We start from the raw sequence: 25,099 nt of genomic DNA on the forward strand, positions 1-25,099 counted from the left end.
CTTTCCGGCACTGACGTAGCCTCCTGAACCAGTTTTCACACACACACACACACAAACGTGCGTATAGTCTCCATTCCCAGCACCCTTCCTTCCTCTCCCTGCTTTCTGAGCCAGGCAGCACGATCTCACAGCCACTCTGAAGACTTGGAGCGTTGCACCTTCACTTAGCCTCTCTGTCAAGCTGTCGGACTGCGCTCTCTCTGATCCTCACGTTGATCGTGTCACACCTCGTACTATGATCTCTGTTTAATCACCGTTTAAGATGATGGGTTTGCGTTACAGACGGTTTTTCCGCCGCCGTGGGAGGGTTTGCCCTCTGGTACGGCCTTGTAGATACGGGCGCATTTCACACAGCCGGCGTAACGAGCTCGTATTTACAAGTGTGTGTTTCGAGGACGTTCCATTTGAGTTTCAGGGATTTTCCACGTGCGGTTGCATGATGAGTTTTGCGGCTGGGAGCACCACTGGTGAGAACCTCAGCTGTCTTCAGATGAACGGCAACCTGAAGAGATTAGGTCGGCACAAAGTTCACTCACTCCCCCACTTTTAATCTGCATTTTCCTCAGACTCGCAGTTGAACAAGTGCAATTTTTCTCTGTACATATCGGACTCTTTTTTTTTTGCACATAGCCGAGGACATTTGATTCAGTCAGCGTTGACCTTTTGAGCCTCGGTATGGTCGAGCTGGAATATTCTCCACATGCACAGGTGAAGGTGAAGCTGTAGTTTGCTTAAATGCATGTGATCTTAAATCAGGATTAGAAATCAAGCCTTGTTTGTGAGACGCTGCAGAACGGCGAGTTCCGTTTCCTCGTTTTGGTCTGCTTCATTTCCCCGTATCCTTATATGGGGGGGGAAATGACCCAGGTTTTGCACCTAATTCCGACTTTTCTCATCGTAACTGTACTACTGAGTGTTGTGCTAGTGCGCAGTGGCAAATACAATATTTGTTCACACATCTTATTTATTTACTCCTTGTAATTCTAGTATTCATTGAAGTTATACTGTAATTGAGCAGATGATGTTGTGTAAAGGAATTGTATATTTGTTCTATTTTGGAGCAGGTCTAATATTTGAAATACAGTATTGTTTATCTTGTTTCTTTTTAAAAAATAATGCAAAGTTTATCTCCGAGCAGATGCTTGACTGAGTTTATTTTGAAAGGATTTATAATAGATCAATTATTTTGAAGATCCAGATTTGCTAATAGTCATATAATGGTGTGGGTTTCTTTTCCCTAAAGGTTCCAGAAGTAATGGGACATTATATATTTGAATTTTTTTTGTTTCTTAATGAATAGATTTAACATAACCAAAGGAAATACCAATTTTTGAACAATTTTAAGGGATGTATTTTCAACACGTTTAGGCCAGAAGAAACAACTTAACTTCAAAAGACCCTTCTTATAAGAATAGTTTCATTTGGTTCAACTGTCCAAAAGCCATATTGAATAAAATGAGTGATATTTTTATGAGAACTTATGTAAATGTGTGAAGTTACTAAAAGCTGAGGTTTAAGTATTTTTTCTTTTCATCCTTGTGCAAAACATGCCCCCCATTTTAAGTAACATTTACTTTAATGCTATTCACATCATGGAAGTAATCAGTATTTCGGTACCCAATCCACCCGCTGTGTTGGTACTGGTTTCTTCCTGCAGACTTGCGGTTGACCAGTGCTCAGTTGATTTCCTAATAAACCACAAGCTGTGACAATGTGGGCACCTTTAGAGTGGTTTTAATAACTCTGAACATTTAGCTGAAATTGATCTATAATTAACCTGATCAATAGCTTTTGTACTAATCCATTTAGTTGCGTGCTGTTCTCCATTGTCAGTATTTCTTCTGCTCATCAAAAGCTGCAATAAAGTTTATTTTTGCATTAGTGAAACATGGAGATTACTTACAGAAAGAGCCGAAAGGTCTTAAATGTCAATTTATATCAGCTATCAGAAACAAAGATCTTCTTCAGGGGGGTGGGGGGACAGGAAATGAGTTTATTGGTGTTAGATCAGGAAGGTGGACTTGGTGTTTGTCAGACACAAAATCCATGCCCCAAAGAAAAGAGACTGACAAAGGCTTCTATATTAAAAACTTCATTTTACAAAAGACTCCTGTACATGACTGAATCGTAACAGCGTAAACCAGAACACTCGAAGGCCACGCTGCAAGTCACTTCAGCGGGCGTTAGAACATGCCCCGGACCCGGAGAGAGACACGCCCAGCCGTTAGTCGCATTCGGTCGATTCATCGTGCAAAATTAGACTTTGAAAACAGATAAGTAAAAACAAATCAGGTGAATGACAGCCGACCGGCGTGATAAAAAAAAATCTAAGCATTTAGTAAAGAAATGCGAGACACGCATTGAAGGCCGATTTACTTTTGATACCTTTTACAGCTGCCAAAGCGCAAGTTGTTTGAAAATCTGTCGACTTGTACAGGAAGGTTTATACTCCCGACACGCGGGAGCCGTTTCAGTCTTACGCAGAGGTTTTGATTTCATCCTCATCTTCAGTGTCACTCTCACACTGATCGGAGTCTTCTTCCTCACGCCGACCCTTCACGTCACCGTCGTCAAGCTCGTCCTCGTCCATATCAAGGGCCAGCGTCTTCAATTCCTCCAGATTCTCTGGGCTCCTCCCAGTCAGCCTCTGGTTTGAATGTAAATACCAGGTCCCTCAGAGAAGCCGGTGATCAGATTACATGGAGCACGCATGCTCGACTCGTACAGGCGTACCTACCTCCACCATATCAGCCATGTACTGGACGTGCTGGGCCAGCTCCTGCAGCTCTTCGTTTTCACCCTTGAGCTTTGCTATCCACTCATCTTTGGCCCCGATGTCTTTGTGCAACTGGTTTAGAAAAATAATGCCAACAAAACTCAGCGGGAACCGTGGGAACCGCTGAGCTGACGGCTAAATGTTAGCCTCCTCAGCGATTAGCTCACCTTCTCGTTCTCCTGTAGAACTTCGTACAAGGCCTTCCGACGTTCCTCCGCCACTTCTTTCCAGTACGCGGACGGCGGCGTTTCTGCAACAGTACGAACTCGGGTTTAGGATCAAATTCAGACACGCCTAGTTGAAGGTTGACTGTTCCAGCATGTGAACCCACCTTTGACCATAAGCTCATACGCGTCCTTTGACACGTCATCTGTCAGACACCGAGATTCTTCGGTTTGTGTGGATTTGACTTCGACCTTCACCCTTTTCGGGCCTCGCGCTTGTTCTGCACTCCAGTGTTTCCGTTTTGGATTGACCTTACCCGTCAAAAGAAAGCTTGTTTAGAGGCATTCTATTTTGAAACAGTGAAGTCTGCACAGTCAGAGCACAGCTTTAAACCCAATGGAAACAAGAAATATGGACAAAATGCATACCTGAGAAGACTTTCCCAGACCCTTGCTGGCAGCTGTGGATTGGATGACCTGTAGGGTTTTCCTGGGGGGTCCCATTGGCCTTTGAGATGGTTCGAAAAAGTTCTAGAAGATTTTACAAACGCCAGTATTAGCTTAGTTTTGTGGATTCTTTTAAGGCAATATCCACGGGACATGAGAAACTACAGATCGAGTCACATGGGGAAGCCAACACAACCCTTGTTCTCGTTGTCAAGCAGGGCTTAGCATCACTGTGCACTCTTTAAACCGTCACCATGGCAGCGAGTAGGAGCCAAGTGGTTGAACAACCAAGAACAGGAACGCTCTCGTCTTACAGCTGAAGCGGGGGGGAAAATGACCTGGACTATTCACGAAGAGCAAAACGACATCGAAGGGGACTCGTTTGAGTTTGGTTGAGGACAGTTCACCTCTCATCCAGGAGGCTTCTTCATTTGGGGACACCCGTTAAAAGTCCAGATACTTCTACTCCTGTTCAGAAAAAGGGCCGAAGCCACCAGAACAATAAGACTCATCAGGAGTCATTAACATTCATAAGGTGTTAACGCACACGCAGGTGAGCCGCGTTGATTAGCTGCACCCAGGAGCAGCTGGGGGGGGGGGGGGGGGGGGGGGTCGTAGATTTTGGGGACAGAGGTCAGTTCTGCATTGTTTGTCGCTGATCTTAATCATCCTCGTCTGTTCAGAGATGGCTTCTTTAACTCCTCTCTCAAACGGTCCGTCCTCCCTGGCCAAAACCTGGACATGACTGTCCTCAAAAAAGGGGTGTCCCATTCCTCTCAGGCGGAGGTGGACTGCTGAGTCTCGTCCCGACACGTTGGCGCTCCTGTGTTGAGCGGTTGTTTGGTCTCCCTAATCTACATCGCTCTGTTTGCGTCTGGGTGTTTGCCTTTCGGGTGGACGAGCATCTGCCTCATTGTATTTTCATGTTTGAAGTGTTCCAACAGGAGTACAAGTCCCAGGACTCTCCATCTCCATTTGGAACCGAAGAAGCCTCTTGGATGGAGAGGTGAAACGTCTTTAACCAAATCCTGTTGATCCTTCGTTCCTGCCCGGCGTGATTTACCTCGACCCGATGACTGACATCCGGTAAAAGTAAAAAAGCCTTCCCCCAACACAACGGCCTTCACGTTTACATTTCTTAAACAAGCGACATAAGCTAATTCTAATGTTTTATCTTCTGCCAATAGACAATTAGAATTCGAAACGACATGCGTGACACCATCAAAGCCAACAATGTGGCTATCAGTGTAATAAACGCAAGTTAAGCTTTGAGTCTCGTCAGTAAGACTACAGAGTTACGGAATGCAGTACATTAGTGATTTTACAGACTGCACTTCGAACCGGAAATGAAATCAACCACTCACCTTTATGTTCTCGTCAGACATCTGGTGGCGAGGTTTGAGCTTTCCACTTAAACTCATTTTCTCTCTCGTGACCTGAGAAATAATCGCAACGTCACTTTAAATTGTACGCAAATGTATTTCCGACGAAAAACAAGAAACGGCACAAACATGGCTACGTTGTTTTAAAACTTTATTTAAACTACGACGTTGTGAGATTTACGTTAAACGTGCCACCACCGGCGTACAGGAGGCTAACTGAGTCAGCTAATGCTAACAAAAATAATAACACAATTGGACGGGCCACAGCTAACGCTGTATCAAATATAACTGTCGTCAACATTAACTTGATGCGCAGCGGCCTCGAACGGAGGTCAGAAGAACCGAAGTCAGACATTGCGTAGATAAATAAACGTTGCGGTAACTTACCGTATCTCGACCGCTAACGCCGCAGGTCTCGACTGCCTCTATTCTCCTTTCAGTAGAGCTCGCGCCTCCGATCTTAAATACGCCCACATAGTCACGTGGTTAAAGCGGAAATAGTTCCTTGTTCGTTTTTTTTGCCTGTATGTGTCACGTGACATTGACGTCGTCATCTTTGTGGCCGTCTGCGCGCAGCCATTTTGAGAAGGCTGTGGCTCGGTGAGCTTGTCTCTGCCATTATCAGCTGTCAGAAAGAAAAAAAACACGCAAAGAAACGAAACGGACAAACGCTGGACAACAAGCTCTTCAATATGGGCCCGCCGGGAGATAGAACACGCCACACGTCGACTGAAAGAACGGAGGATTTCAGCTGGATTGTCGATTTATCTTGACATGGCATGTAGCAGGGCGAGTCGGAGGTTGTGACGACTGAAGAAAAGAGAAAGAAAACAAACTTCAGACGTGGAAAGGGGGAGATTTTGTTGAGACAACATTTATTTCGTCGTTCAGCGTTTCGTAGTTGGTCGGCTATCGGTTCCCTGGCTGGTTTCTGTCGATGCAGTTAGCAAAAACACGAGTGAAGCTAATTGTACCATGCTAAAAATGCTGAGCGAAAGCAAAACCAGTTAGTCGGATTCATCTCTGGAGGTCTGTCGACTTTCACGGCGCTGGAAAGCACGTTGAACCGGGCGAGAAAATGTAAACGAGTGGAAAGATGACTGTACGCTAGCTAGCCGACCCCTCTCATAAGCCTCAAAGTAAACCAGATAGCTAGAAGCTAAGATGTAGCTACATCGTCGGTTCACTACTAGTTAGTGTTGAAAACGAATGCCTAGATTAGCTTGCTAGCTCGCGTTAGCTAGTGTGCTAAAAATACGCCCACGTCATGACTTATCAGCAGTGGCAGCGCCGCGGGCCGTGGGCCGAATGAGTGGTGACGGGCACGGAAAATGTTAAGGTACTTTCGCAGTAGTGCTCGATGTTACCCGGTGCCAACATCTCCTGGCATCTGTATTTTCTTCCCATGTTCGTCTGTGTCCCTAGTCCGTCTGTAGCACGCTCATAACGCAGTCTTTACAAACAAAAACAAACAAACTGCCAGCCATGGATGAGGGACTTTGAAATGGCCCAAACATAGCATATATATATATATATATGTGCGTGCTAGTCTCTGTACTCCTCGATCTCACTCACGAAAGTATATTGAAGATAATATGAGTTGTTGCGGTATCAGTCGTTTCTTTTCATTTCAGTAGCGCAGCAGTCAAATTTGAGTTGCTCTTTTCGTTTAAATCCATTGCAATCATTTGTCGTTGGCAGGTTGGGAAAAAAAAAATCGAGGCAAAATTCGGCTTAAATCTAGCGTCTTAAAACATGGATTTCTGAATAAGTAATAATGAGACGGAGGCTGAGCTTGTTGAACATTCCTCTCCTCAACGCTGCCCTTTTACAGAAATTAAAATGACCTAATTTTGCTTTGTAATAGCTGACATTTTCAGCTGGTTGAAATTGGGTAACTCGCAGTTCCAGCCTTGACTTCGGCGCAAGGTTTCGTTGGCTTCAACCTACATTCAGTATATAAATACACAAAAATATAGCCAAAGTATTCTGCGTAAGAGAGGAAAACGACCAAAACGTTAAGCATGGGAGATCCAACTTCACGAAGAAATCAGACAAGAAATCGACTTCGAGCTCAACTTCGGAAGAAAAGGGAATCTTTGGCGGATCAGTTTGACTTCAAGGTTTATATAGCCTTCGTTTTCAAAGAAAAGGTTTGTCAGTAACGTCGAAGCACTAATATTCGCTTACGGTCTTAAAATTCAATTCATCTGTTGTACGATAACTTTTGACATTTATATCCAAAACAACTTCAAAATTATGTGTTTGCCCTTTATTTTTCTTTGCAGAAAAAGAAGTCTGCACTTTTCGAAGTCGCTGAAGTGTTGCCAGTGATGACCAATAACTATGAAGAAAACATCCTTCGAGGTGTGAGGGATTCCAGCTACTCTCTCGAGAGTTCGATAGAACTCCTGCAAAAAGATGTTGTGCAACTACACGCTCCCCGATACCAGTCAATGCGAAGGGTGAGTCGGCCTGCTCTTTAGGATATCTTTAAAAGGTCGTTGTACGACTGTATTTTACAGAGTTGTCGTTGTTGTTTTGCTGCAGGATGTGATCGGCTGCACGCAGGAGATGGACTTCATCCTTTGGCCACGCAATGATATTGAGAAGATTGTCTGTTTGCTGTTCTCCAGATGGAAGGGGGCGGATGAGGAACCCTTCAGGCCTGTTCAGGTCAGAACCCCCGGGCACATCGCATGACAACATAGCGAATCACAACAAAAGTTAGCTCAGAGCACTTCCCAAATATATAAATGAAATATTAAAGGACTTTTTTCTGTTTTTAAATTCAAAGAATTAAGAATGATTATTAGACATTGTCACCTGCTTGGTTGAAACTGATTTTTGGTGCAAGTTCTACAAACTGATTTTGATGTTTTCATGGAAACTTGATGTTTAGAATAATCCTCAGTGGTCTTCGTCTTGTCCAGAACGTAGCTCGCAATTTCTGTATACGAATGAGCCTCACTGAACTTAACATACTTCTGTATTATGCTATCAACAGATCGTTTGTGTTTTAAGTGAAAATAATCTTCTAATGCATCTTGTAAAGCAGTTTACATTTGGTCAGAACGGAACCGTGACGGCGAGTTGATCCTGGATGTAATGGAGTGTTTGATTAATACACAGGCCAAGTTTGAATTTCATCATGGAGACTACGAGAAGCAGTGCCTGCATGCTTTGGGTCGTAAAGACAAGGCTGGAATGGTCATGAACAACCCGAGTCAGACTGTGTTTCTCTTCATGGACAGGCAGCACCTGCAGGTGAGTCAGTCCACCGGAAGGACGTTAACGGTGTGATGGAACGGGGATGACGACGCGCCTCACTGAAATGTGCACCTCTCTTGCAGTCTCCTAAAACTAAGGCCACAGTTTTCAAGTTGTGCAGCCTCTGCCTGTACCTGCCTCAGGACCAGCTGACGTGCTGGGGCGTGGGAGACATCGAGGATCACCTCCGCCCCTACATGCCTGATTAAGGCCTCCATCTTAACCACACAGGGAAGAGCCCTCCTCCCTCCAGAAGCATTGTGATGTACTCATCTCCACTAGTTTCCTTGTAAAGATTTGAACTTATGCTTGGATCTCTTTTTTCTTTTTTTTTTTGTTACCTACTCGTTCTCCCCTCCCTGACCCGAAGCTGATTAATTTCCCATCCTTTTTCCTTAAAGCTTCCAATGTTCATCCTGTTGTCTCTGCTATTTTTGGATTGGTTCCCCCATTTATTTAATTTCGCCCCCCCTCCCCTCCTTTTCATTCCCTCTTAGTCACTCATCCAGTTTTGTTTATTTGAACCTGCACGAACATTGATTTTGAGTGGTTGGTTGTTCTCTTGGAGCCGCACTGTCAACACCACCGGCCATTGAAGGAACTCTTCATGTTGCATCAAAACAGGATCACACGATACACAGGTCTTCACTGTGGTTCTCAGACGGACATGTTTGTATATCCTTGTTGTCGTAAAGGATTGTTAAAGCTTGTTTGTAACATCAATGGGTCTCTAGAGCAACGTGACACAATCTTCTGACAAATGGACGGGTGTGAATAGGCATTAAATCACCTGTATGAGCAAGAAACAAGATGAACAATGTTTGTCAAATCATATGGTGTAGGTTTTGCTTCTTACAAACTGCCTTAGTCTTTTTTTTTTGGGGGGGGGGGGGGGGGGCGGGCTATGTCGTTCACTTTGCTCTGATGCTAGGCAGGCATTTTGCTCAAATCTCAAGTGACTTGAAAGGCATAAGTTCACAATTTCAGACCTGTTAGATCGATGTTGGAGGCCATTGTCGCTGTTCATGCACCATTCATTTTGGCTACTGAATGTTTTGTTTCTTTATTTGTGGTGTGGGTTGCTGAAATGGGGAATGATTATTGTTTAACGCCTAAAAATGTTGAAAGTTAATTGATTTTTATTTAATCAGACCGACTAAAATTTAGGTATGCTGCCGTGCTTATCAAATTAAAAACAGATCTTTACAGGCTTTTTGTCAGACAGCTTGAGGTACATGGTGCATAAACGTTCTTGCTCCTCGTTGATTCAGTGCGTTCGGTCGGAAGGTGTAACTTCTCGTTTCTTTTCTGTTTGGATTCTTAAATCAATACTGCTGAGCATATCCCAATACAATGCAAAAATCTGAAAGCTTAACTGTTGTCTATTCATTTTATTGCATAGCCACAAGTCATTTTTAAGTGGTCTATCAAACTTGACTTCACAGCTACAAGTTTCTTTGTGTCTGATTAATATTTAAATATGGTTTTAAAAAAAACAACAACCTCAAAACTAAGTAACCAGATGTGAGATTGAGGGTGCAGGACTGCCGACTAGACTTTTACCAACAGTTTAATGTGCAGCTTGACTTGTTTCAGCAGCGTAACACAGGTTTCCAGGCAGGCACGGTCTTGTTCAGCTGCTGCCGAGGTGTTTGGTGTGTCTTCCCTGTGCTATGAGCCTCCCCGTGGCTTTATCCGTGATGTCCACCGTGGCGAACGCCAGCGTGCGTCCTTGCTTCAGAACCTCGGCAGTGATGAGTATGTCCTTCCCCAGCTTCCCCGCATTCATGTATCTGGAAAGTATTTACAGCGTCTTCAGCCATTATGGAGTCATAATTCAGTCCGGCCTGGTAAACAGTGTTTCTAGAGTCTGATTGAGTCTCACGTAATGTTCATATCCACACTGACTCCCGGCGATCCTCTTTCACTATTCATAATAGCCAGCGTGGAGATGACGTCGATCAGGGTCGCCGTGTAACCGCCGTGGAGCGTCCCTCCGCGGTTAGCGTGCTCCTCTCCTACCCGCAACTCGCACACCATCTTACTTGGGCTAACGGATAAGATCTCCACCTGAGAAAGACGCAAACCCAACGCAACGACGCTGGTGTTAGCCCGACTCATTCAACCAAGTAAGCGGCAGCCGCAAAAGTAGAGTATCTTTACCCCGCGCATGACCCTGTCGAAGCAGTGAGAATCTGTCATCACTTTCAAGATTTTCTGGAACGAATTTAAACCCATTAAACTCATGGTTCACGCATATAAAAGCTTCCAATGTCAAGTTCTTGTTTACGTTGTCGCAGCTGCTCCAACCAGAGTGCACGCCCCCCTTCTTCTTATTTTTCATTTATTGGCGTTTGGAAATCAAAGTGGTGCATTACCGCCACCTGCTGGTTTGGAGTGCGAGTCGGTATTTGTTTGGATGTCAATAAAGTTTGTGTTTTGAAGTTTGTGCAATCCGATAAACTGTCCGTCGTTGAGACCAAAAACAATTCATGAAGTAAACAGTACTAAAATAACAACACGTGGTCGTATGTTTTTGCACAACAATATAAATAATATATGAAGTAAAATATCACAAAGTTTGTCATTTTTACCCACGAAAAAGGAGGTTGCTGCGCACAGATTTCTTCACCCGGAAGCGGTTCACGGTGACACACCCTGAGGACGAACGCCAACAGGGTGTAGCTGTACTCTGTTGGTGAACATGCTGTAGTTACAAAAGATGGCTTCTATAATAAGGATGTAATAATATTTTTACTGGATTACCGTCACATTATCTTCACGTTTCATCAAGGTTCACTTTTCTTCTGTAGATTCTTGTCCTAATGTCAGCTGACTGTGACGACAGCAGATCCATAAATCATCAGCAGCTTGAATCATGTGGCCGGTGAGCTTTGGATATATAATCAAACAAGCAGCAGCACTAGTAAACTAGTTACAAAAGATGGCTTCTACATCCAGTTCGGAACCCGCGTCCGTTTCTAACGTGGAGGAAAATCGAACTCGTATCTGTGACGAGTTTGCTGCAATAGCAGGAACAGACAGCGCCGTGGCTCAGTGCTACCTGGCTGACAATGAGTGGGAGATGGAGGTATAGTAGCGACACTTCCGAAACGCGTTACAGTGGCCAGTGTTTTTCTTTTAATACAATTTCCACAGAGTTTCATTTTATTTAAACTTGCGTGCATATTTGCATAAATACCGAAGTGAGTATACTAGCCTCTGAAGCTAAATAAGCTATTCAATATGGTATTCCATAAAAATCTCCAGGTCTGAAGATTGTTAATTTTTGCAGAAAGCGTTGAACTCGTTCTTTGAGGCAGACATGGAGAGAGTCTTTGAAGTAGAGAATTCACCAGAGAAAGAAAGCATTCCCAAAACAGAGCAGAAGAAAGTTGAGGAAAAGCCTCCGGGAGACTGGTTAGTCTACCGCCTTCTCATTACCTTTGTCATACATTAAGATTTATAAATGAGTTTTTGTTAGAACCAGCCAATAGTGGGAGAACTGAATTAACACTCTGGATAATATTCAGTATAGATTTGACTGAAGGCAGCCCAGCCTCCGCATGCAAACCCTCAGATGAAGATGATGATAAGCTGTCACTGATCACCTGGAACGTGGATGGAATTGACACAAAGAACCTCGCAGAACGTGCCAGAGGCCTCTGCTCATTTATTGCCTTGTAAGTATGTTTTGATATTCCATTTTTCCCGGTTGGCGTTGCTTGATATTCTATTTGCGGGTGCCAGGACGAGCACCTCGGACCACTGTAATCAACGGACGACACTTAACTCTTTTGGACAGCCTTCTAAGGTTATTGCAGAGACCTTTGTCACTTTGTGACTCGTGATGAGTGAATCTTCTCTCCATGTAGATATACTCCCGATGTGGTGTTTCTGCAGGAGCTCATTCCACCTTATGTCCAATACTTGAAGAAACGGGCCGTCAGCTACCTAATCATTGAAGGTGTGTTGACATAGAAATCCCCACCCTACATGACTGTGTCCACTTCCATAAACATTGGTCAATAATCAACCGAGATATTGAGGAAAGAATTTTCAAGCTCCATTGACTCCAATGTTATCGAAAAATGCAACCTGTTCCATAAACCAAGATCTCTTCCGGATTGTCACCAAATTCTATTCATCTGTTCCTGGTGTCATTCCCAACATTTCTAGATTCATCAAGATCCGTCGGAGTTCATTAAAATATATCAGATGCCTAAAACCATGTTAGAACATAGCACTAGTCGTGGAGGAAGTATCACAGACTTGATGTAAAAACAGGATTTAATTAGTGATGAAGCTTGTTCAACAAGACACAGCACAGATATACAGAGTACAGTTACAACATTAAAACAGGAAATAGTACGACTGTACTTAGCTTATGCACAGAAATGTGCGCCACTTAGTTTTGAAAATTACCGACTCAAAGTTACAAAGTATCCAGAGAAAGAACAAAATAGAACGTGTGCTTATTTACTTCAGTAACCATACAGAAACCGCAGTTTCGGTACAATGTAAACCGCAGTTCATGTAGTAGTTATTTTGTCTTTTTCTGCTGACCAGGTGGCGAAGAACAATACTTCACTGGGATGATGCTGAAGAAGTCGCGAGTCAGATTCCTGGAGAGTGAAATATTCGCTTACCCAACCACACAAATGATGAGGAATCTGCTTGTAGCTCAGGTTTGTGTGCAGACAGTGGTCAAAACACGGAGTGTTCTGTTCTGACATTCGGCTAAACTTAATAAGGTTTTAGCAGCATTTAGCAGTTCATGTTGGAAACATTATCTTCTATCAAGCCTATGGATTCAACGGAATTAGTCAGACATTGGAAATATATGAATCACAATCAGCACAGCAAATCTGATCTCTCGACCCCCGACTTTGATGAGAAACAATGAATTGACAAAAAAGGAAAGACCTTAGAAAACCTCAGGCAAGATGGGGCAGTAGGTGCCCTTATAATCCTCAGATTCATTGGTTTTTGCTAATATTTAGCTTCAGGTGATTGTGACAGTTTCTATTTTGCAAGCAAAAAAAAAAAGAACACCTGATATTTGTTTTGCCTAATTTCAAACTAAAAGCGGCCTTCTCTTTGAAATCAGGTGGAATTTAGAGGCCAGAAACTGTGTCTGATGACGTCGCACCTGGAGAGCTGTAAAGCCCATGCGAAGGAGCGCATGAAACAACTGCAGGTGGCGATGGACAGGATGAGAGAGGCGCATGGCGATGTCACCGTCCTGTTCGGAGGCGACACAAACCTGAGGGACACTGAGGTGCGTCACGTGCACTTCTGGCGTGTTAGAAATAAATGTATTAGGGAGGCCTGAAAGCTCGTATAATACCTGCAGACATTGAAGTGACACGTTCATGTTAACTAATTACTCTGGGCTCCGACCCAGGTGGCCAAGGTCGGTCTGCCCTCCAGCGTCTTTGATGTGTGGGAGCGACTGGGACGGCAGGAGCATTGCCGCTACACATGGGACACCAAAGCCAACAGCAACCTGGCGGCCCCTTACGTCAGTCGCTGCCGCTTTGACCGGGTCTACGTACGCCCTGCCACGACGGATGGCGTCCCACGCCTCTTCCCTGATCACATGGCCCTAGTGGGATTGGAGAAGCTGGACTGTGGCCGTTTCACTAGCGATCACTGGGGAATCTACTGTAGCTTCACTGCAAGTTAGACATGTTTTAAAAGAATCTGGAACGTGCGAGTTCAATCTTAAATTTGAAGGTAAATGGTCTAGTTTGATTTGTGAGTTTTACATTCCTGATGCTTTTAAATAGCTGTTCTATAATGGATCCAGGCCACAAGGGGGGGATATCACTGTGAATTAAGATTTTATCTGAGGTTGGTTATGCGTCTGTCTAAATTTGATTATTTTCATCTTATAATGTGTCTCATGTTGGAGTATAGGCCCAAATATGTTTATGAAAACGTTTGTGGTAAGAAATACAGTAACACAAACCCGATTTCTATGATAAACACATCTATATTTTACAGTTTTGCATGTATTCAGATGACCCATATTTTTCTTTTCAGCTTTATGAAGTCAACAAAGCTCAGAGTTGATTTGTTTTTAGATGCCAGTAGTTTTATATCATGTCTAATAACCATGGATGTTTCTTTCTATGCTGATTGTAATAAAATGTTTGATTTCGAAAAGGCTAGGACATTGTTCAGGAGCATTAATAGTTTTGTTTCTGGCACATTAAATTAATAAAAATGATTATGAACCATACTGTAATTAGTATAACTCTATTGAAAAACTATCACGCCACTATGACTATGTAGAAATGCACACTAGAGGGCAGCATATACTTCATTTATAATTGCTCAGAATGTGGAGTACAGTATTTGCAATAAAAAGACAAAGAGGAATCCATTGAAACAATCAGAAAGAAAACGGATTTAAACTAAAAATTAGAATTGGGGAGAAAAAACTTTCGTCATCCACGTAACATACTCTTCATACCAGTGAAGCTCCGAGGAAGAGGAGCTGGTTGAATAGGCCGCCATTATGTAAGTTTAATGCGAACAGAATGTGATATTGTGAATAAAAAGTTAAATAAGTGTTACTCTATTTTTTTAAATTCAGCTTATTCATTGGCGGCGAGGCTTTAGTTCTGGACATTGTTGAAAAGTTTAAAGATAATCAAAGTTAGCTAAAAACGTATCTGCGTAGTAGCTAACAAGCTAATTATGCTAACTTGTTTAGAAACAAAAAGAGCCACACATTTTTAAGAACCATTTGTTTAATGTAATTTGTCAATAATGTAATGATAAGGAAGCAATGGTTTATAAATCTTTTTTCATAAATAATTTTCACTCCACGCTTTTCTGCTAACAGATACAAAGCTCTTGACTACGTTTTTGAGGTGAGTTTCAGCTTGTTCATGTACGTCAGACTCATTCAACCCTAATCATTTCTGTCTTTTTTTTAGATGACCACCAGCCTCAAAGTAAAGAAGAACCTGTTAGAACTGCCGGCACCTTACTTCACCGGTACCAGTGACCTTTACCCCCACACTGGCAGGCTTCCGGAGGTCACCTACAGGACACCGTGGGTCAGAGGTATACGAGTGTCCCCACTCAGGTCATCATAAAATGAGACAAACATTTAGATTCTATATTGACTTTTCTTGCTTTTTATTTTATAGGAACCGTCATGTCCAACTGCAAACTCTTTGTCAGTGGGTCTGTCCTTGATGAACTGGGAGAAAGAAAACAATCGGTTCATTCGCTGGAAAGGTTCTGTCTTTTATTTCTGCTCACAGATAAATTGTCTCAGGGCATAATTCTACTCTCATTATGTTTGATGTTGTGACTTCTGGTTGTTTATTTATTTATGCTTTTTACATTTTCCAGATTTAACGTGACAATGAGTGAGGTGAAAGGGTGTGCGCAGGTGATTCCCAGCTCTAAACCTGGAACACTAAAGGATCGAGACCTCGATGAGTCTGTTTGTCTTTTAAAAGAGAAGAATGATCCATGTCAGGAATCATTTCTCAAGTGGACAACTGACCAAATGAAAACCGAAAATAACAACAGAGGTGATTTGATTTTAGCGTTCTTCGTGATAGTATATTAACTATTTTCACCAAATGATCGTCTTATCTCACAAAAACTATGTTTGCATTTCTCAAAGATCTCCTCCTGCCAGAAGAGCTTATGGTGGTTCATTATCTGCCTCAATTTAAAAGGCATTTACCCACGGTCCAAGCCAAACTGTCCAGGCTGCGCACCCTTCTTGTGGCTGACCCGCTCCTGAGCTCAGTTGGAGACACTGTTTCTGAGGATACCATATTCAGGTCGGTCTATATATTTAGCTTTTGTTGCATCACCAAATCTGTATTAAGGACAACAAATTTACATCACTGGTGTAAATTAATTTTGTAGTTTGCTATTTTAAACCTCTTTCAGATACTGCACGTGTTATGAAAAACCTCCTGACGTGAACAAAACTCGTATTCAGACGTGTGTGGACACTCTCGAGGAGTTTAGTAAAGAGTCACCGATGAAGGAAGAGGTAGCTAAAACAAATACTGAATAATGTAATCTACTCGTGAAAGGTTTTAATAGTTAGCATCTTGTGTCTGTAGACATTGTTGTTGCCAGATCTTGTGGACACACTGTCTCTCAGTAAAGAACACCTTTCAAGAACTGGATATTTAACAAATGCTGCTCCTGAAAATCTGGATGAGCAGCCTTCAGTTTTGGATGTGCTTCTCAAAGGTGAGATTTTTTTGTGGGGGGGGGGGGGGGGGGGGGAAATCAAATTTAATGCAGAGAAGTAAATCTTCCATCACATTTCATCAGGCCTTTCTCCTTCAGACGTATCAGTGGATATTTCCCAGTATGAAATGCCAGATGAGCCCATAAAGATGAATGGAAGCCTGATAGAGTCAGAGTCAGCAGGTACGTTTCCAGACACAGAGATTCATTTGATGGTTGTCGTAGCAATAAAAGCAGCATTTGTGGGTGATGAGTGTGTAAAACTAAAAGTTAACAAATGCTTTCATGCTCTAGTGTACACCATGCTTTTGTACGTCACTTTAGTACTGGTTCATTACGTCTGCGTAGATGACAGTTTCTGGAGCGTGCTTAAACATGTTATTTCATTCAAGGACACGTGATGCTGCCGACTGATCTGGAGCTGGACGTGACTTTCATGTCAACCCCTAAAACCAGTCCAACCCAAACCCATCTGTCCACCCGTGAACTCCGGAGGGAGGAGCTGTCGCCGCCCTGCAAGAGGTGAGCGATGACGCCAGGTGTTGTAATCAGACTGCAAGTAGGACACTGAATATACGATTAGCAATAATAATTTAATTCATATAGGAAACGTACTTAAATGGTTGCATGAGTGATTTGAAGACATTATTATTACTTAGATCTCTACATGAATGACAAAAATCCTTTTCAGTCATCACCAAATAAAATGTCTCTCTGCCTGTGAGCTGTTGTGTAGAAAAGCTTCTGTAACGTTAACGACTGTCATGAAGGTCCCTGCTGTCAGCGAGAGCTCAAAGAGAGATGGAGTCAGCCCTTTGGAAGGCAGAGAAGCATCCAGCCTTTGTGGCGGGCCTCTTGCTGGCAGGTAATTACAGGAATATGTGAATAAAATGCTATTAATGATGCATTGGGACATAAAACTACAGCTCTGGAGCCGATTTCAGTCGTAGGAAGGGGAACTCTGAAAAGAAATTCCTCCCACATTTCCATGATTCAATGACAAAATGTAGCCTCCGTGGTAGAGGAAGCAGATAGACAACAACGAAAGGTTTTAGCATATAAAAGTTGAAGGATCTCTCTAAATAAAAAGCCGTCATTTGTGATCATTTGTTTTTGATGACGATTCCCCGTATTTCCCTGCAGAGCCTCAAATGTGTGAAGCCGCTCTCAGCTTCCAGCCACTGTCGGAAGCTTTGAAAGTCATTCGGCTTGAGAAGCACAGCTTTGTCTGTGTTGATGACAAACTACCCTTACAGACAGTTACGGGAGCCCCACATAGTGCGTATTTGTTCAACAACTGTGACTTCATAGAGAACATAAGGTCTGACCTTCCCTCCAAAGAACACGGAATACTGGAAGACTTCACTAAATTATCACCCAATCATGTGGAGTGTGAGTAGTCTGATCTTTGAATTTAATTAGTTTAGCCTTAAGATACTTTTTGATGCTAAGGGGATCTGAAACAGATTATTAGAAATGTGCATTTGTTGAGTCAGACTTCATCTCCTCTCTTCTCAGCCTCAGACAGATCGACCTTGGTGAGTTCCACCGGCGTAGGTCTTCCCCTGGAGAAATCTGATGCTGTTGCTTTTCATGCTAAAGCTACGACAGCTGTCACCCTTATTCAAAAAGAATCAGATAAATGTCACAACAACCTTTCGATTCATGGTAAGCAAGGAAAGCCCACGGCCGTGCTCTCAAAAGCTGCTGCTGTTACCAAAAATGAGGTTTGGGAAAAGCCGGAGCAGAGTGCCCACGTTCCTGAGAAGGCTGTATCCGTTGGACTGAATTTCAAAGACAACCAGAGAGATCTGCTGGCTAGGAAACAGCCACTAGAGGAGGACCTGGACCCTATTTCCACCTTCATCATGCTGAGATCTCAGCAGACAGCGCCAGTCACTACAACATCTCCACCAGGTAGACTAGTGATGCTGAAGAGATGATGCTTTTCTTTTTATTTTAAACCCCTTGCAGCACTGCTTTTGTATGTCTTGTTACAAATAATGTTTGCCTAAAGGTAAGTAAGGGCTGTAGGTTGATCCCACAACTAGGCTGCCTCTAGTTTAGTTTGTCAGGGTGTGAATTTTATAAAATAAAATATGTTTGGAGATCTAGTCTTCAAGTTCATAACAAGTTGTCATTTAGGATACAAATGTAATTTTACTTGCTGACGCATGTCTTTTTACACTGATCAGTCGTGTATTTTGAGTGTTTCTATTACCGAGACTATAACGTACATTTCGATACATCTTTCTGAGTTGCGGAAGGATTATCAATCAGCAGAAGTTGAATAATCGGTCTCTGTAATATTTGCTCATGTTAAAATGTAAAATTAAATATCAGTTATTTTGATAATCACTTTACTTTATGCACTGTGCTGATCGTATTGACCGATTCCTTCACGCTGTAAACTCATCTCTTGTTTTTAGCAGCACCACAGGATGACCAACAAAGGGAGCTGCAGCTGCCCACAGAGCAGATGCAAAAACCAGATGTGACGCCAGCATACATGAGTGGTGCTACGTCACAAAATATTACCCGAGAGCCAACAGGGGAGCTCCTCGGTCATCCAGGCATCCAGCCCGTCACTCAGGACAGGCGGAACAGCAGAATCGTACAAGTCCAAGCTACCGGTAGGACACTTCCATCACCTTCTCTCTAGATAACACCAGAACAGGTGACTTCAGTCGCCTTCATTTGAATTTAAAAGTGTTATGAGTTTGTGTTTTAAAGTGCCTGCTGCCTTACAGACAGCCAGCAGCAGGCGTATTACGAGCTGCTAGCTTTTGTTAAGCCGTGTTTGAGCGCCGCCGGACAGCTAGGACTCAATCTGCCAGTATGGGGAGACTTCAGCTGTCTGAGCCCGGATCAGACTCACTTCCTGCTGAAGCAGCAGGAGAGGATGCTCTACAGGACACAAGGACAGAGCGCAGAGCTGGTCAGAGGTGCATGAAGCCGAAATATATTTCCACCACCTTATTCGGAAATTGTTCCTGTATTTAGTTACTACGATGGCAGAGGTGTAAAACTCCACCACTGGTCTTGTTCATTCTTTCAGATCAGGAAGTGATTTTCACTCGGGTTGCTCTGATTCACGTGTTGGTGACGACGAAGGAATTGCTGCTGAAGTGCAACCTCAGCACTGCACTGGGTCAGTGTAAGCAGATAAACCGGATCACAGCAGGAAGTTATCTCGAGGCACTTTACTGTAGCTGAATGAGATCGTCTATTTTCAGCTCCTTGACTTTTACCTTCCATATATATACATCTGTGATATTTATTTACGTCATTGCCTTCGTCTCATGTGCTGAAGAGTACATCTCCCAGGAAGCCGAGACACGTGCAGAGCCAAGGCTGGAGCAGCTGGTGAAGAGGCTGCAGCTCATCCTCTACCTCAGTCACAAGAACCCAGAGTCCAACTTCAAACTCCTGGAGCTGCAGCAGCTGCTGGCTGCATGGCTGCAGAGCAGGAAGGGGCGGGGCTCGACAGACAAAGCCATGGACAAAGTCGGTGTTCATAGCAGGAGCAAACCTGCTTCATTTATGGCACACAGATTGTGTCACAGCAATTAATTAAATGCATTTAATTGTTTAACATTTAGAAATGTTTAACAATTGTTCTGTCTCATTATAAAAACTGGCTGCAGGTGCAATTAGTCAAGAATTTGCAGAATAACACAGATGTAATAATATTTTTACTGGATTACCGTCACATTATCTTCACGTTTCATCCAGGTTCACTTTTCTTCTGTAGATTCTTGTCCTCATGTCAGCTGACTGTGACGACAGCAGATCCATAATCATCAGCAGCTTGAATCATGTGACCGGTGAGGCTTTGGATATATAATCAAACAAGCAGCAGCACCGGCAAACCCAAAATCATCCGGTCATGACAGATGACTCCCCGCTATGCTCCATTCCCATAATGCACCAGAATATTAAACTCCTGATCAGCCTTCACTTTACTGGGATACAAATCCCAAACAAAAGCAGAAGTTATTTCATCCCTCCTGAGTGACAACGGTGCAAACACACAAGCGTGAATCTTTCACACAGTTATATATTTTACTCTTTTTTTTTGTCGTCTCAGGCGACGCTGCATATTCCGTTTCTCCTGAGGATGGCGAGACGCTGCTGAACGGTGCCAGCGTGGTGAGCAGGTAAAACCATATTTTTGTTAGTTGTTCATCTGCAAATGTTTTCTGGAGGAAATACTTCTAGTTGAATACTCCCATCCTGCTCCGCCAGCGTGCGCAGCAGCGTGTGTGTCGTGGCGTGCGAGCAGCACGTTGGGCCCGATTTCCCCTGGAGCTGCTTCTCTCTGATGGTGGAGTACGACCATCCAGGCCAGTCGCCCTGGACCTCAGTCTGCAGGGAGGGGGGCATCCGGCACCTTCGCTTCAACGCTGTCGTCTCTGGCACTGGTCCGTCCGCCACTAATACATACATGTTCACTATTCTACAGCCAGTCTGATCTGTTACTTTTCTCAATAGGGAAGGAAAAGGGCTGCCGGTGCTTGGAGGAGACGGTGCCTTATGTGTTGATTGTGACAGAGGGGCTCCTGAACTCTCCTCTGCTGCTGCAGACACTTGAGTCGGGGTACATTTTCACTTTCTGAGATTTTCATCTTCCTGTGATGTATTACTTTTCTAGGGGGCCGTGAGAACATAATAAAAGTTCCTTGGAATGCGAGGCATAGAAAAAAAAACCCTGAACTCGAGGATGAAGATAACCCGCACACAAATCGTACACACAGGCTGCGCTGCAGGTTCACCATCACCCCGAGGACACGCGCAGTGACGGGGCTCGTCTTCGTCTTGTGTTACAGGTTTAACATCACAGTGCTGGAGAGGAGTCACTGTCCTTCCCTGCAGATGCTCGGAGGGACCCATCACTACGCTGTGATTACAGTGGATGAATGCACCGCCATCATCATTCAGGTGCAGCGACGCGTACTGTCGGAATGCTAAAAGCTTTGATTGTGTTTCTGCAACTGTGTGTGTGTGTGCGTGTGTGTGTATGTGTGTGTGTGTAGGAGGAGAATGGACTGTGCCAGGAGCGAGCCAGTGATGGGCTGGTGATGAGGCTGACTGCTCTGTCCTTGCAATACAACTGCTGTTGGCTCATCCTGCACTGTCCAGACAGCCAGGGAGGGGGGTCAGTACGACTTCAGCACACACACACACACACACACACACACTCGTTGTGCACAAAGCCTAACAATCACTGTTTCTGTCCTTGTAATGCCAGATTTTCCAGTGAAACCTTCAGTAACTTGGCGTTGGTTTATTCGTCTCTGGTGCTCTTTAGCAGGAAGTCGGAGGATTTAAATGTGAAGGTAGAGCATCACACGAAACTCTAGATTCATTCCCCTCATCTGTTCTTCTTTCTTTCACTTCTTTGATGTGTGATCTGAGTGCGTTTACTCGAGGGAATTCGAGGTACTTTCCATTTAGCTTCATAATGAGTATTTTTCGTGCCGCTGATACATCGATATCATGAATTGTAGATTGTTGTGCAGATCGATTACTTTTATAATCCACTCGGTTCTCAGGTCCTGATCGTGTATGAGGTGATGGAATTGGCCAAGTGGATCAGTCAGATCTGCTTCCACAGCCTGCTGGCCAATAAGAAGGGGCCTCAGACCTACCTGGACAGAGACTGGCTAACTGTGATCCCCTCAGAGGTGAGCTATAAACACACGGAGCTCATATTTGTAATCTCATTGTTATTCGTATTATTGATGCATCATGAACAACAGAAAAATGGACGTTCTGTGGCTCCCTGACGTTCCCCTGACATGAAGAAACCGATCGTATAATTCATTGATCCCTGCTTTTCTTTCTCCCCTCAGGCAGAAAAACGTCTGTTGCAGTTCCCGTGCATTAACCCTTTAGTTGCGCAGCTCATGCTGAGGAGGGCGCCGTTCTTCCAGTGGCTGTTCGGCGCCTCCCTGTCGCAGCTGGAGGAGCTGCTTCCAGAGGTTCCACAGAAAGTTCTCAAGGTGAACGCTGGCACAGTTTATACGTAGAATATGTCCTGCATGGGTTTATTGTTTTTAGCTTGTAGCTTTTATGTTAGATACAGTTTATTCATTGGATGTAACGCAGAGTGTGTCTGTTCCCTCTGGGTCTAGCTGTTCAGTGATATGACCTCGCCGTGCGCACGGACCGCGGAGCCGAGCCCGTCCCGTTCTCAGACTCCACCCAACAGCCCCTGGACCACCTTTTCTGACCTCAACCGCATGAACTCTGATACGCAAACAGAACTTTTCACCAGCCCACATCCAGAGCGCTTCTATAATGAACACGACACCGACTTCCTCTGCGGAAATGATCGCACCTTCTGCGATCCATGCTTCGCGCTAAAGGGTGGCGACGCGGATTTTACCCTCGGCCTGGATTCATCGGTCGGCAGCCCGGATGTTCGCCCGCAGAGATGGGCCAGCGGAGATTCATGGAGGGAGCAGCGCGAGGGGCGTTCCTCTGGCTACATGGGCAGAACTGTGGAGGGAGCTGACGAGTGGCCACGGGGGGCTCCTAACAGTCCTTTCAAGCTGGACTCATTTTCTCACAGTCCTGTCGCACAGCTTCCTGCCGGCAGCACTTCCCTCAGACTGAGCACCCCCAATGAAGTCATGCTTTGGGGGCGAGCTCGAAGCAGCGACCACCTCACGGCAGTGAAAAGGACAAATTCAGCTAATTACGGCTCAAAATGCTGGATTGGACAAGAGCTGAAGAGGAACGGAGACGTTCCTGGTTCAGTTGGAGCAGGTGAACGAAGCTGCTGCATTTCCATCCTTCTGTTCTGTCATGGCCCCTGCTACGAGCTGGCGTCTCATCCGGGGTGTGCCCGGTAACCAGCCCGTAGATGAGGCGATTGCAGAAAATGGGCTAGACTTAGCGCCATCTGCTGTTCATCTCAAACATCCAACTCTGAATAATCACCAAATGGTGGATGGAAAAGTCATTTTCACGTCCTTTGATATGTTTTGATAATGATTTGTAATGCATTTGGATGAAACCTGGCTTTGTTCCCTTTTATCCTTTCATATAACAGGTTGTGATTAATTTTCCTGTGTTTGTTTTGCAGCGTTGACGCCGCTGAAGAAAAGCAGGTTAAGCTACGAGAAGGTGCCCGGCCGGATGGACGGCCAGACGAGACTCAAGTTGTTTTAGGACCGCGCTCTTCCTGCAGTGTTCGTAAGGACAAGAGAGTCCTATACCATTAATGATTTGTTCATCTCAAGTTGTTACATGATTAGAAACATAATTCAAGTTTAGATTCAGAGTTTTTATTCAAATGAAATGAATCGATAAATTTAGGTATTCCTGGTTTGATGCAGTTTCAATTTCAAACTAAACATCTAATTGTTTCAAATATCAACATATTACTAATGTATTTTACATTTAAGTGTTTTTTTTTTCCATTAAATGTTGTTTGGGATGATAAAGTACAGTAGTTGTTTGCAAAATTATTAGAAATAATATAACCCCTGTCTTAACCTTTGGGCAACCCCTGGACATTTCTGTCCATTTCAGAAATTCAAAACTCCCTCAAGAAATCACCCGTGTTTGTCTCTACATATGTCCTTTGTCTTTTCTATATATAGAAAGAAAAATGTATGTACTGCAAATTCAAGTATGAAAGAAAAAGGACCTTTGTACTTGTCTTATATTAAAAAAAAAAAATGAAGTAAAAAATTATTCAGAAGAATATTGTAACAAAGTTGGACAGATTTTATTTTCTTTGCTTCATAAATAATACTGAACAAGCATCATACAGCAATAAATATCTATATACTGTAAAATTCTGTATAACAAAATACAAGATATGTATAATGCACTTGATACAGATGGGAAGTACTGCATTTCATAGCACCGAACGAGACCTCTAACAACCGTTTTAAGATCATATCAAACTGTGCTCTAGAACATTCCAGGTGCCGAGTTCATCCCAGATACAGGTCTTGTGTGGGGGTCTATGAAATATACTTCCCTTGGGAATCAGTTGTTGCATAACTATATCTAAGTTAAGTACAGTCCACTTTACTATAGAACACCATCTTGCCATAATCTCAAGTTTTCTAAATCCCAGTTGAGACTAAAATATAAAATATGCCCACAAAGTAACCTTCATGTACCAATACTATACTGGATATATATATGTAGTAGCTTCTCCTCAAATACTGAGCAGTACAGCTTCGTCTAATCACACTTTGTTTGGAGGGATATTTCATAAAATATTTGACTACAGTTTGGTGAAAACGCATTTGCAAGACTTTATAACACGGAATGAGAAGAACTAATTTCCAAACCCTTAAAAGTGAATTTTCCTTGCAGCCGTAAATTGTAATTCTCTCATTGTCAGCTTTAAATTCAGGTAAGAAACGGTCAGAGATTTGGATTGACAAGATCAAATAAGCAATCAGTAGGTTCAGAAACTCTCCAAACAAGGTGGTAGAAATGAGAAAAAGCTGTTCTGGTCACAGGTGTTTTGTGCATCCACATCATTTGCATCAGAACCAGAAGCAGCGAGGTTTCAGGCAGCTTGAGCCCGAGAACGAATAAACCTGGGAATACTGATGCTCATCCTCACAGCGGAACACAGATCGACTAACAGAGTGACTTTAGAAAACAACTATTCAAACCAAGGTGGGATTCTTCATATATTTTTTGCTTTAAAACATTATTGCTAAATTCATACGGTGAGGAGAAACATTTCAACCGTCGTTTAACATGAAAATAAGTCAGATTTTAGGTAAACCAACTGCAATTGAATGTATTTTAGACATTAAATCTGGCTTTGATGACAGAAA

At 43.5% G+C, this 25,099-nt stretch overlaps 5 protein-coding genes across 5 annotated transcripts; 3 read left to right on the top strand and 2 right to left on the bottom strand.

Annotated features, from left to right (window-relative positions):
* Positions 1 to 270: 270 nt before the first annotated feature.
* gmnn (geminin DNA replication inhibitor) lies at positions 271 to 4,808 on the bottom strand. The gene is made up of 6 exons (XM_068747266.1): positions 4,752 to 4,808; positions 3,370 to 3,471; positions 3,108 to 3,252; positions 2,944 to 3,026; positions 2,738 to 2,848; positions 271 to 2,647 (listed from the first exon to the last, which is right to left on the bottom strand). Exons 1-6 carry the CDS (start codon positions 4,806 to 4,808, stop codon positions 2,477 to 2,479), a joined length of 669 nt encoding a protein of 222 aa, XP_068603367.1. The 3' UTR covers positions 271 to 2,476.
* Positions 4,809 to 5,370: 562 nt separating this feature from the next.
* c13h6orf62 (chromosome 13 C6orf62 homolog) lies at positions 5,371 to 8,922 on the top strand. Its single transcript, XM_068747050.1, has 5 exons — positions 5,371 to 6,922; positions 7,058 to 7,234; positions 7,320 to 7,445; positions 7,902 to 8,036; positions 8,123 to 8,922. Exons 1-5 carry the CDS (start codon positions 6,794 to 6,796, stop codon positions 8,246 to 8,248), a joined length of 693 nt encoding a protein of 230 aa, XP_068603151.1. The 5' UTR covers positions 5,371 to 6,793; the 3' UTR covers positions 8,249 to 8,922.
* A 5-nt stretch (positions 8,923 to 8,927) lies between these two features.
* On the bottom strand, positions 8,928 to 10,551 carry acot13 (acyl-CoA thioesterase 13). Its single transcript, XM_068747051.1, has 3 exons — positions 10,203 to 10,551; positions 9,925 to 10,109; positions 8,928 to 9,832 (listed from the first exon to the last, which is right to left on the bottom strand). Exons 1-3 carry the CDS (start codon positions 10,284 to 10,286, stop codon positions 9,673 to 9,675), a joined length of 429 nt encoding a protein of 142 aa, XP_068603152.1. The 5' UTR covers positions 10,287 to 10,551; the 3' UTR covers positions 8,928 to 9,672.
* A 194-nt stretch (positions 10,552 to 10,745) lies between these two features.
* Positions 10,746 to 14,422, top strand: tdp2b (tyrosyl-DNA phosphodiesterase 2b). Its single transcript, XM_068747315.1, has 7 exons — positions 10,746 to 11,130; positions 11,335 to 11,459; positions 11,573 to 11,722; positions 11,915 to 12,006; positions 12,609 to 12,727; positions 13,150 to 13,320; positions 13,447 to 14,422. Exons 1-7 carry the CDS (start codon positions 10,984 to 10,986, stop codon positions 13,726 to 13,728), a joined length of 1,086 nt encoding a protein of 361 aa, XP_068603416.1. The 5' UTR covers positions 10,746 to 10,983; the 3' UTR covers positions 13,729 to 14,422.
* Positions 14,423 to 14,884: 462 nt separating this feature from the next.
* LOC137903392 (protein shortage in chiasmata 1 ortholog) lies at positions 14,885 to 23,487 on the top strand (the record flags this gene model as incomplete). Its single annotated transcript, XM_068747544.1, has 26 exons — positions 14,885 to 14,923; positions 14,990 to 15,119; positions 15,206 to 15,296; positions 15,414 to 15,598; positions 15,694 to 15,856; positions 15,969 to 16,074; positions 16,403 to 16,463; positions 16,673 to 16,802; positions 17,051 to 17,145; positions 17,424 to 17,601; positions 17,799 to 17,818; positions 18,710 to 18,913; positions 19,031 to 19,225; positions 19,339 to 19,431; positions 19,594 to 19,775; positions 20,035 to 20,107; positions 20,371 to 20,440; positions 20,529 to 20,704; positions 20,775 to 20,880; positions 21,110 to 21,221; positions 21,317 to 21,438; positions 21,532 to 21,619; positions 21,836 to 21,967; positions 22,136 to 22,285; positions 22,418 to 23,054; positions 23,374 to 23,487. Coding segments are annotated over 26 exons (3,624 nt in total), but the record flags the coding sequence as incomplete, so codon positions are not given.
* Positions 23,488 to 25,099: the final 1,612 nt, after the last annotated feature.

Source organism: Brachionichthys hirsutus, chromosome 13 (assembly GCF_040956055.1).
Source record: "Brachionichthys hirsutus isolate HB-005 chromosome 13, CSIRO-AGI_Bhir_v1, whole genome shotgun sequence".
NCBI lineage: Eukaryota > Metazoa > Chordata > Actinopteri > Lophiiformes > Brachionichthyidae > Brachionichthys > Brachionichthys hirsutus.

Coding starts and splice junctions, on each gene's coding strand:
- gmnn (XM_068747266.1), bottom strand. CDS start 4,808: ATGAGTTTAAGTGGAAAGCTCAAACCTCGCCACCAGATGTCTGACGAG. Junction 3,253..3,369: donor GTCTGGGAAAGTCTTCTCAG/GTATGCATTTTG, acceptor TTGACGGGTAAG/GTCAATCCAAAACGGAAACA. Junction 2,849..2,943: donor TTCTACAGGAGAACGAGAAG/GTGAGCTAATCG, acceptor TTTCTAAACCAG/TTGCACAAAGACATCGGGGC.
- c13h6orf62 (XM_068747050.1), top strand. CDS start 6,794: ATGGGAGATCCAACTTCACGAAGAAATCAGACAAGAAATCGACTTCGA. Junction 7,235..7,319: donor GATACCAGTCAATGCGAAGG/GTGAGTCGGCCT, acceptor GTTTTGCTGCAG/GATGTGATCGGCTGCACGCA. Junction 8,037..8,122: donor TGGACAGGCAGCACCTGCAG/GTGAGTCAGTCC, acceptor CCTCTCTTGCAG/TCTCCTAAAACTAAGGCCAC.
- acot13 (XM_068747051.1), bottom strand. CDS start 10,286: ATGAGTTTAATGGGTTTAAATTCGTTCCAGAAAATCTTGAAAGTGATG. Junction 10,110..10,202: donor TCGACAGGGTCATGCGCGGG/GTAAAGATACTC, acceptor CGTCTTTCTCAG/GTGGAGATCTTATCCGTTAG. Junction 9,833..9,924: donor AGTGTGGATATGAACATTAC/GTGAGACTCAAT, acceptor AATACTTTCCAG/ATACATGAATGCGGGGAAGC.
- tdp2b (XM_068747315.1), top strand. CDS start 10,984: ATGGCTTCTACATCCAGTTCGGAACCCGCGTCCGTTTCTAACGTGGAG. Junction 11,460..11,572: donor GAAAAGCCTCCGGGAGACTG/GTTAGTCTACCG, acceptor GATAATATTCAG/TATAGATTTGACTGAAGGCA. Junction 11,723..11,914: donor CTCTGCTCATTTATTGCCTT/GTAAGTATGTTT, acceptor CTCTCCATGTAG/ATATACTCCCGATGTGGTGT.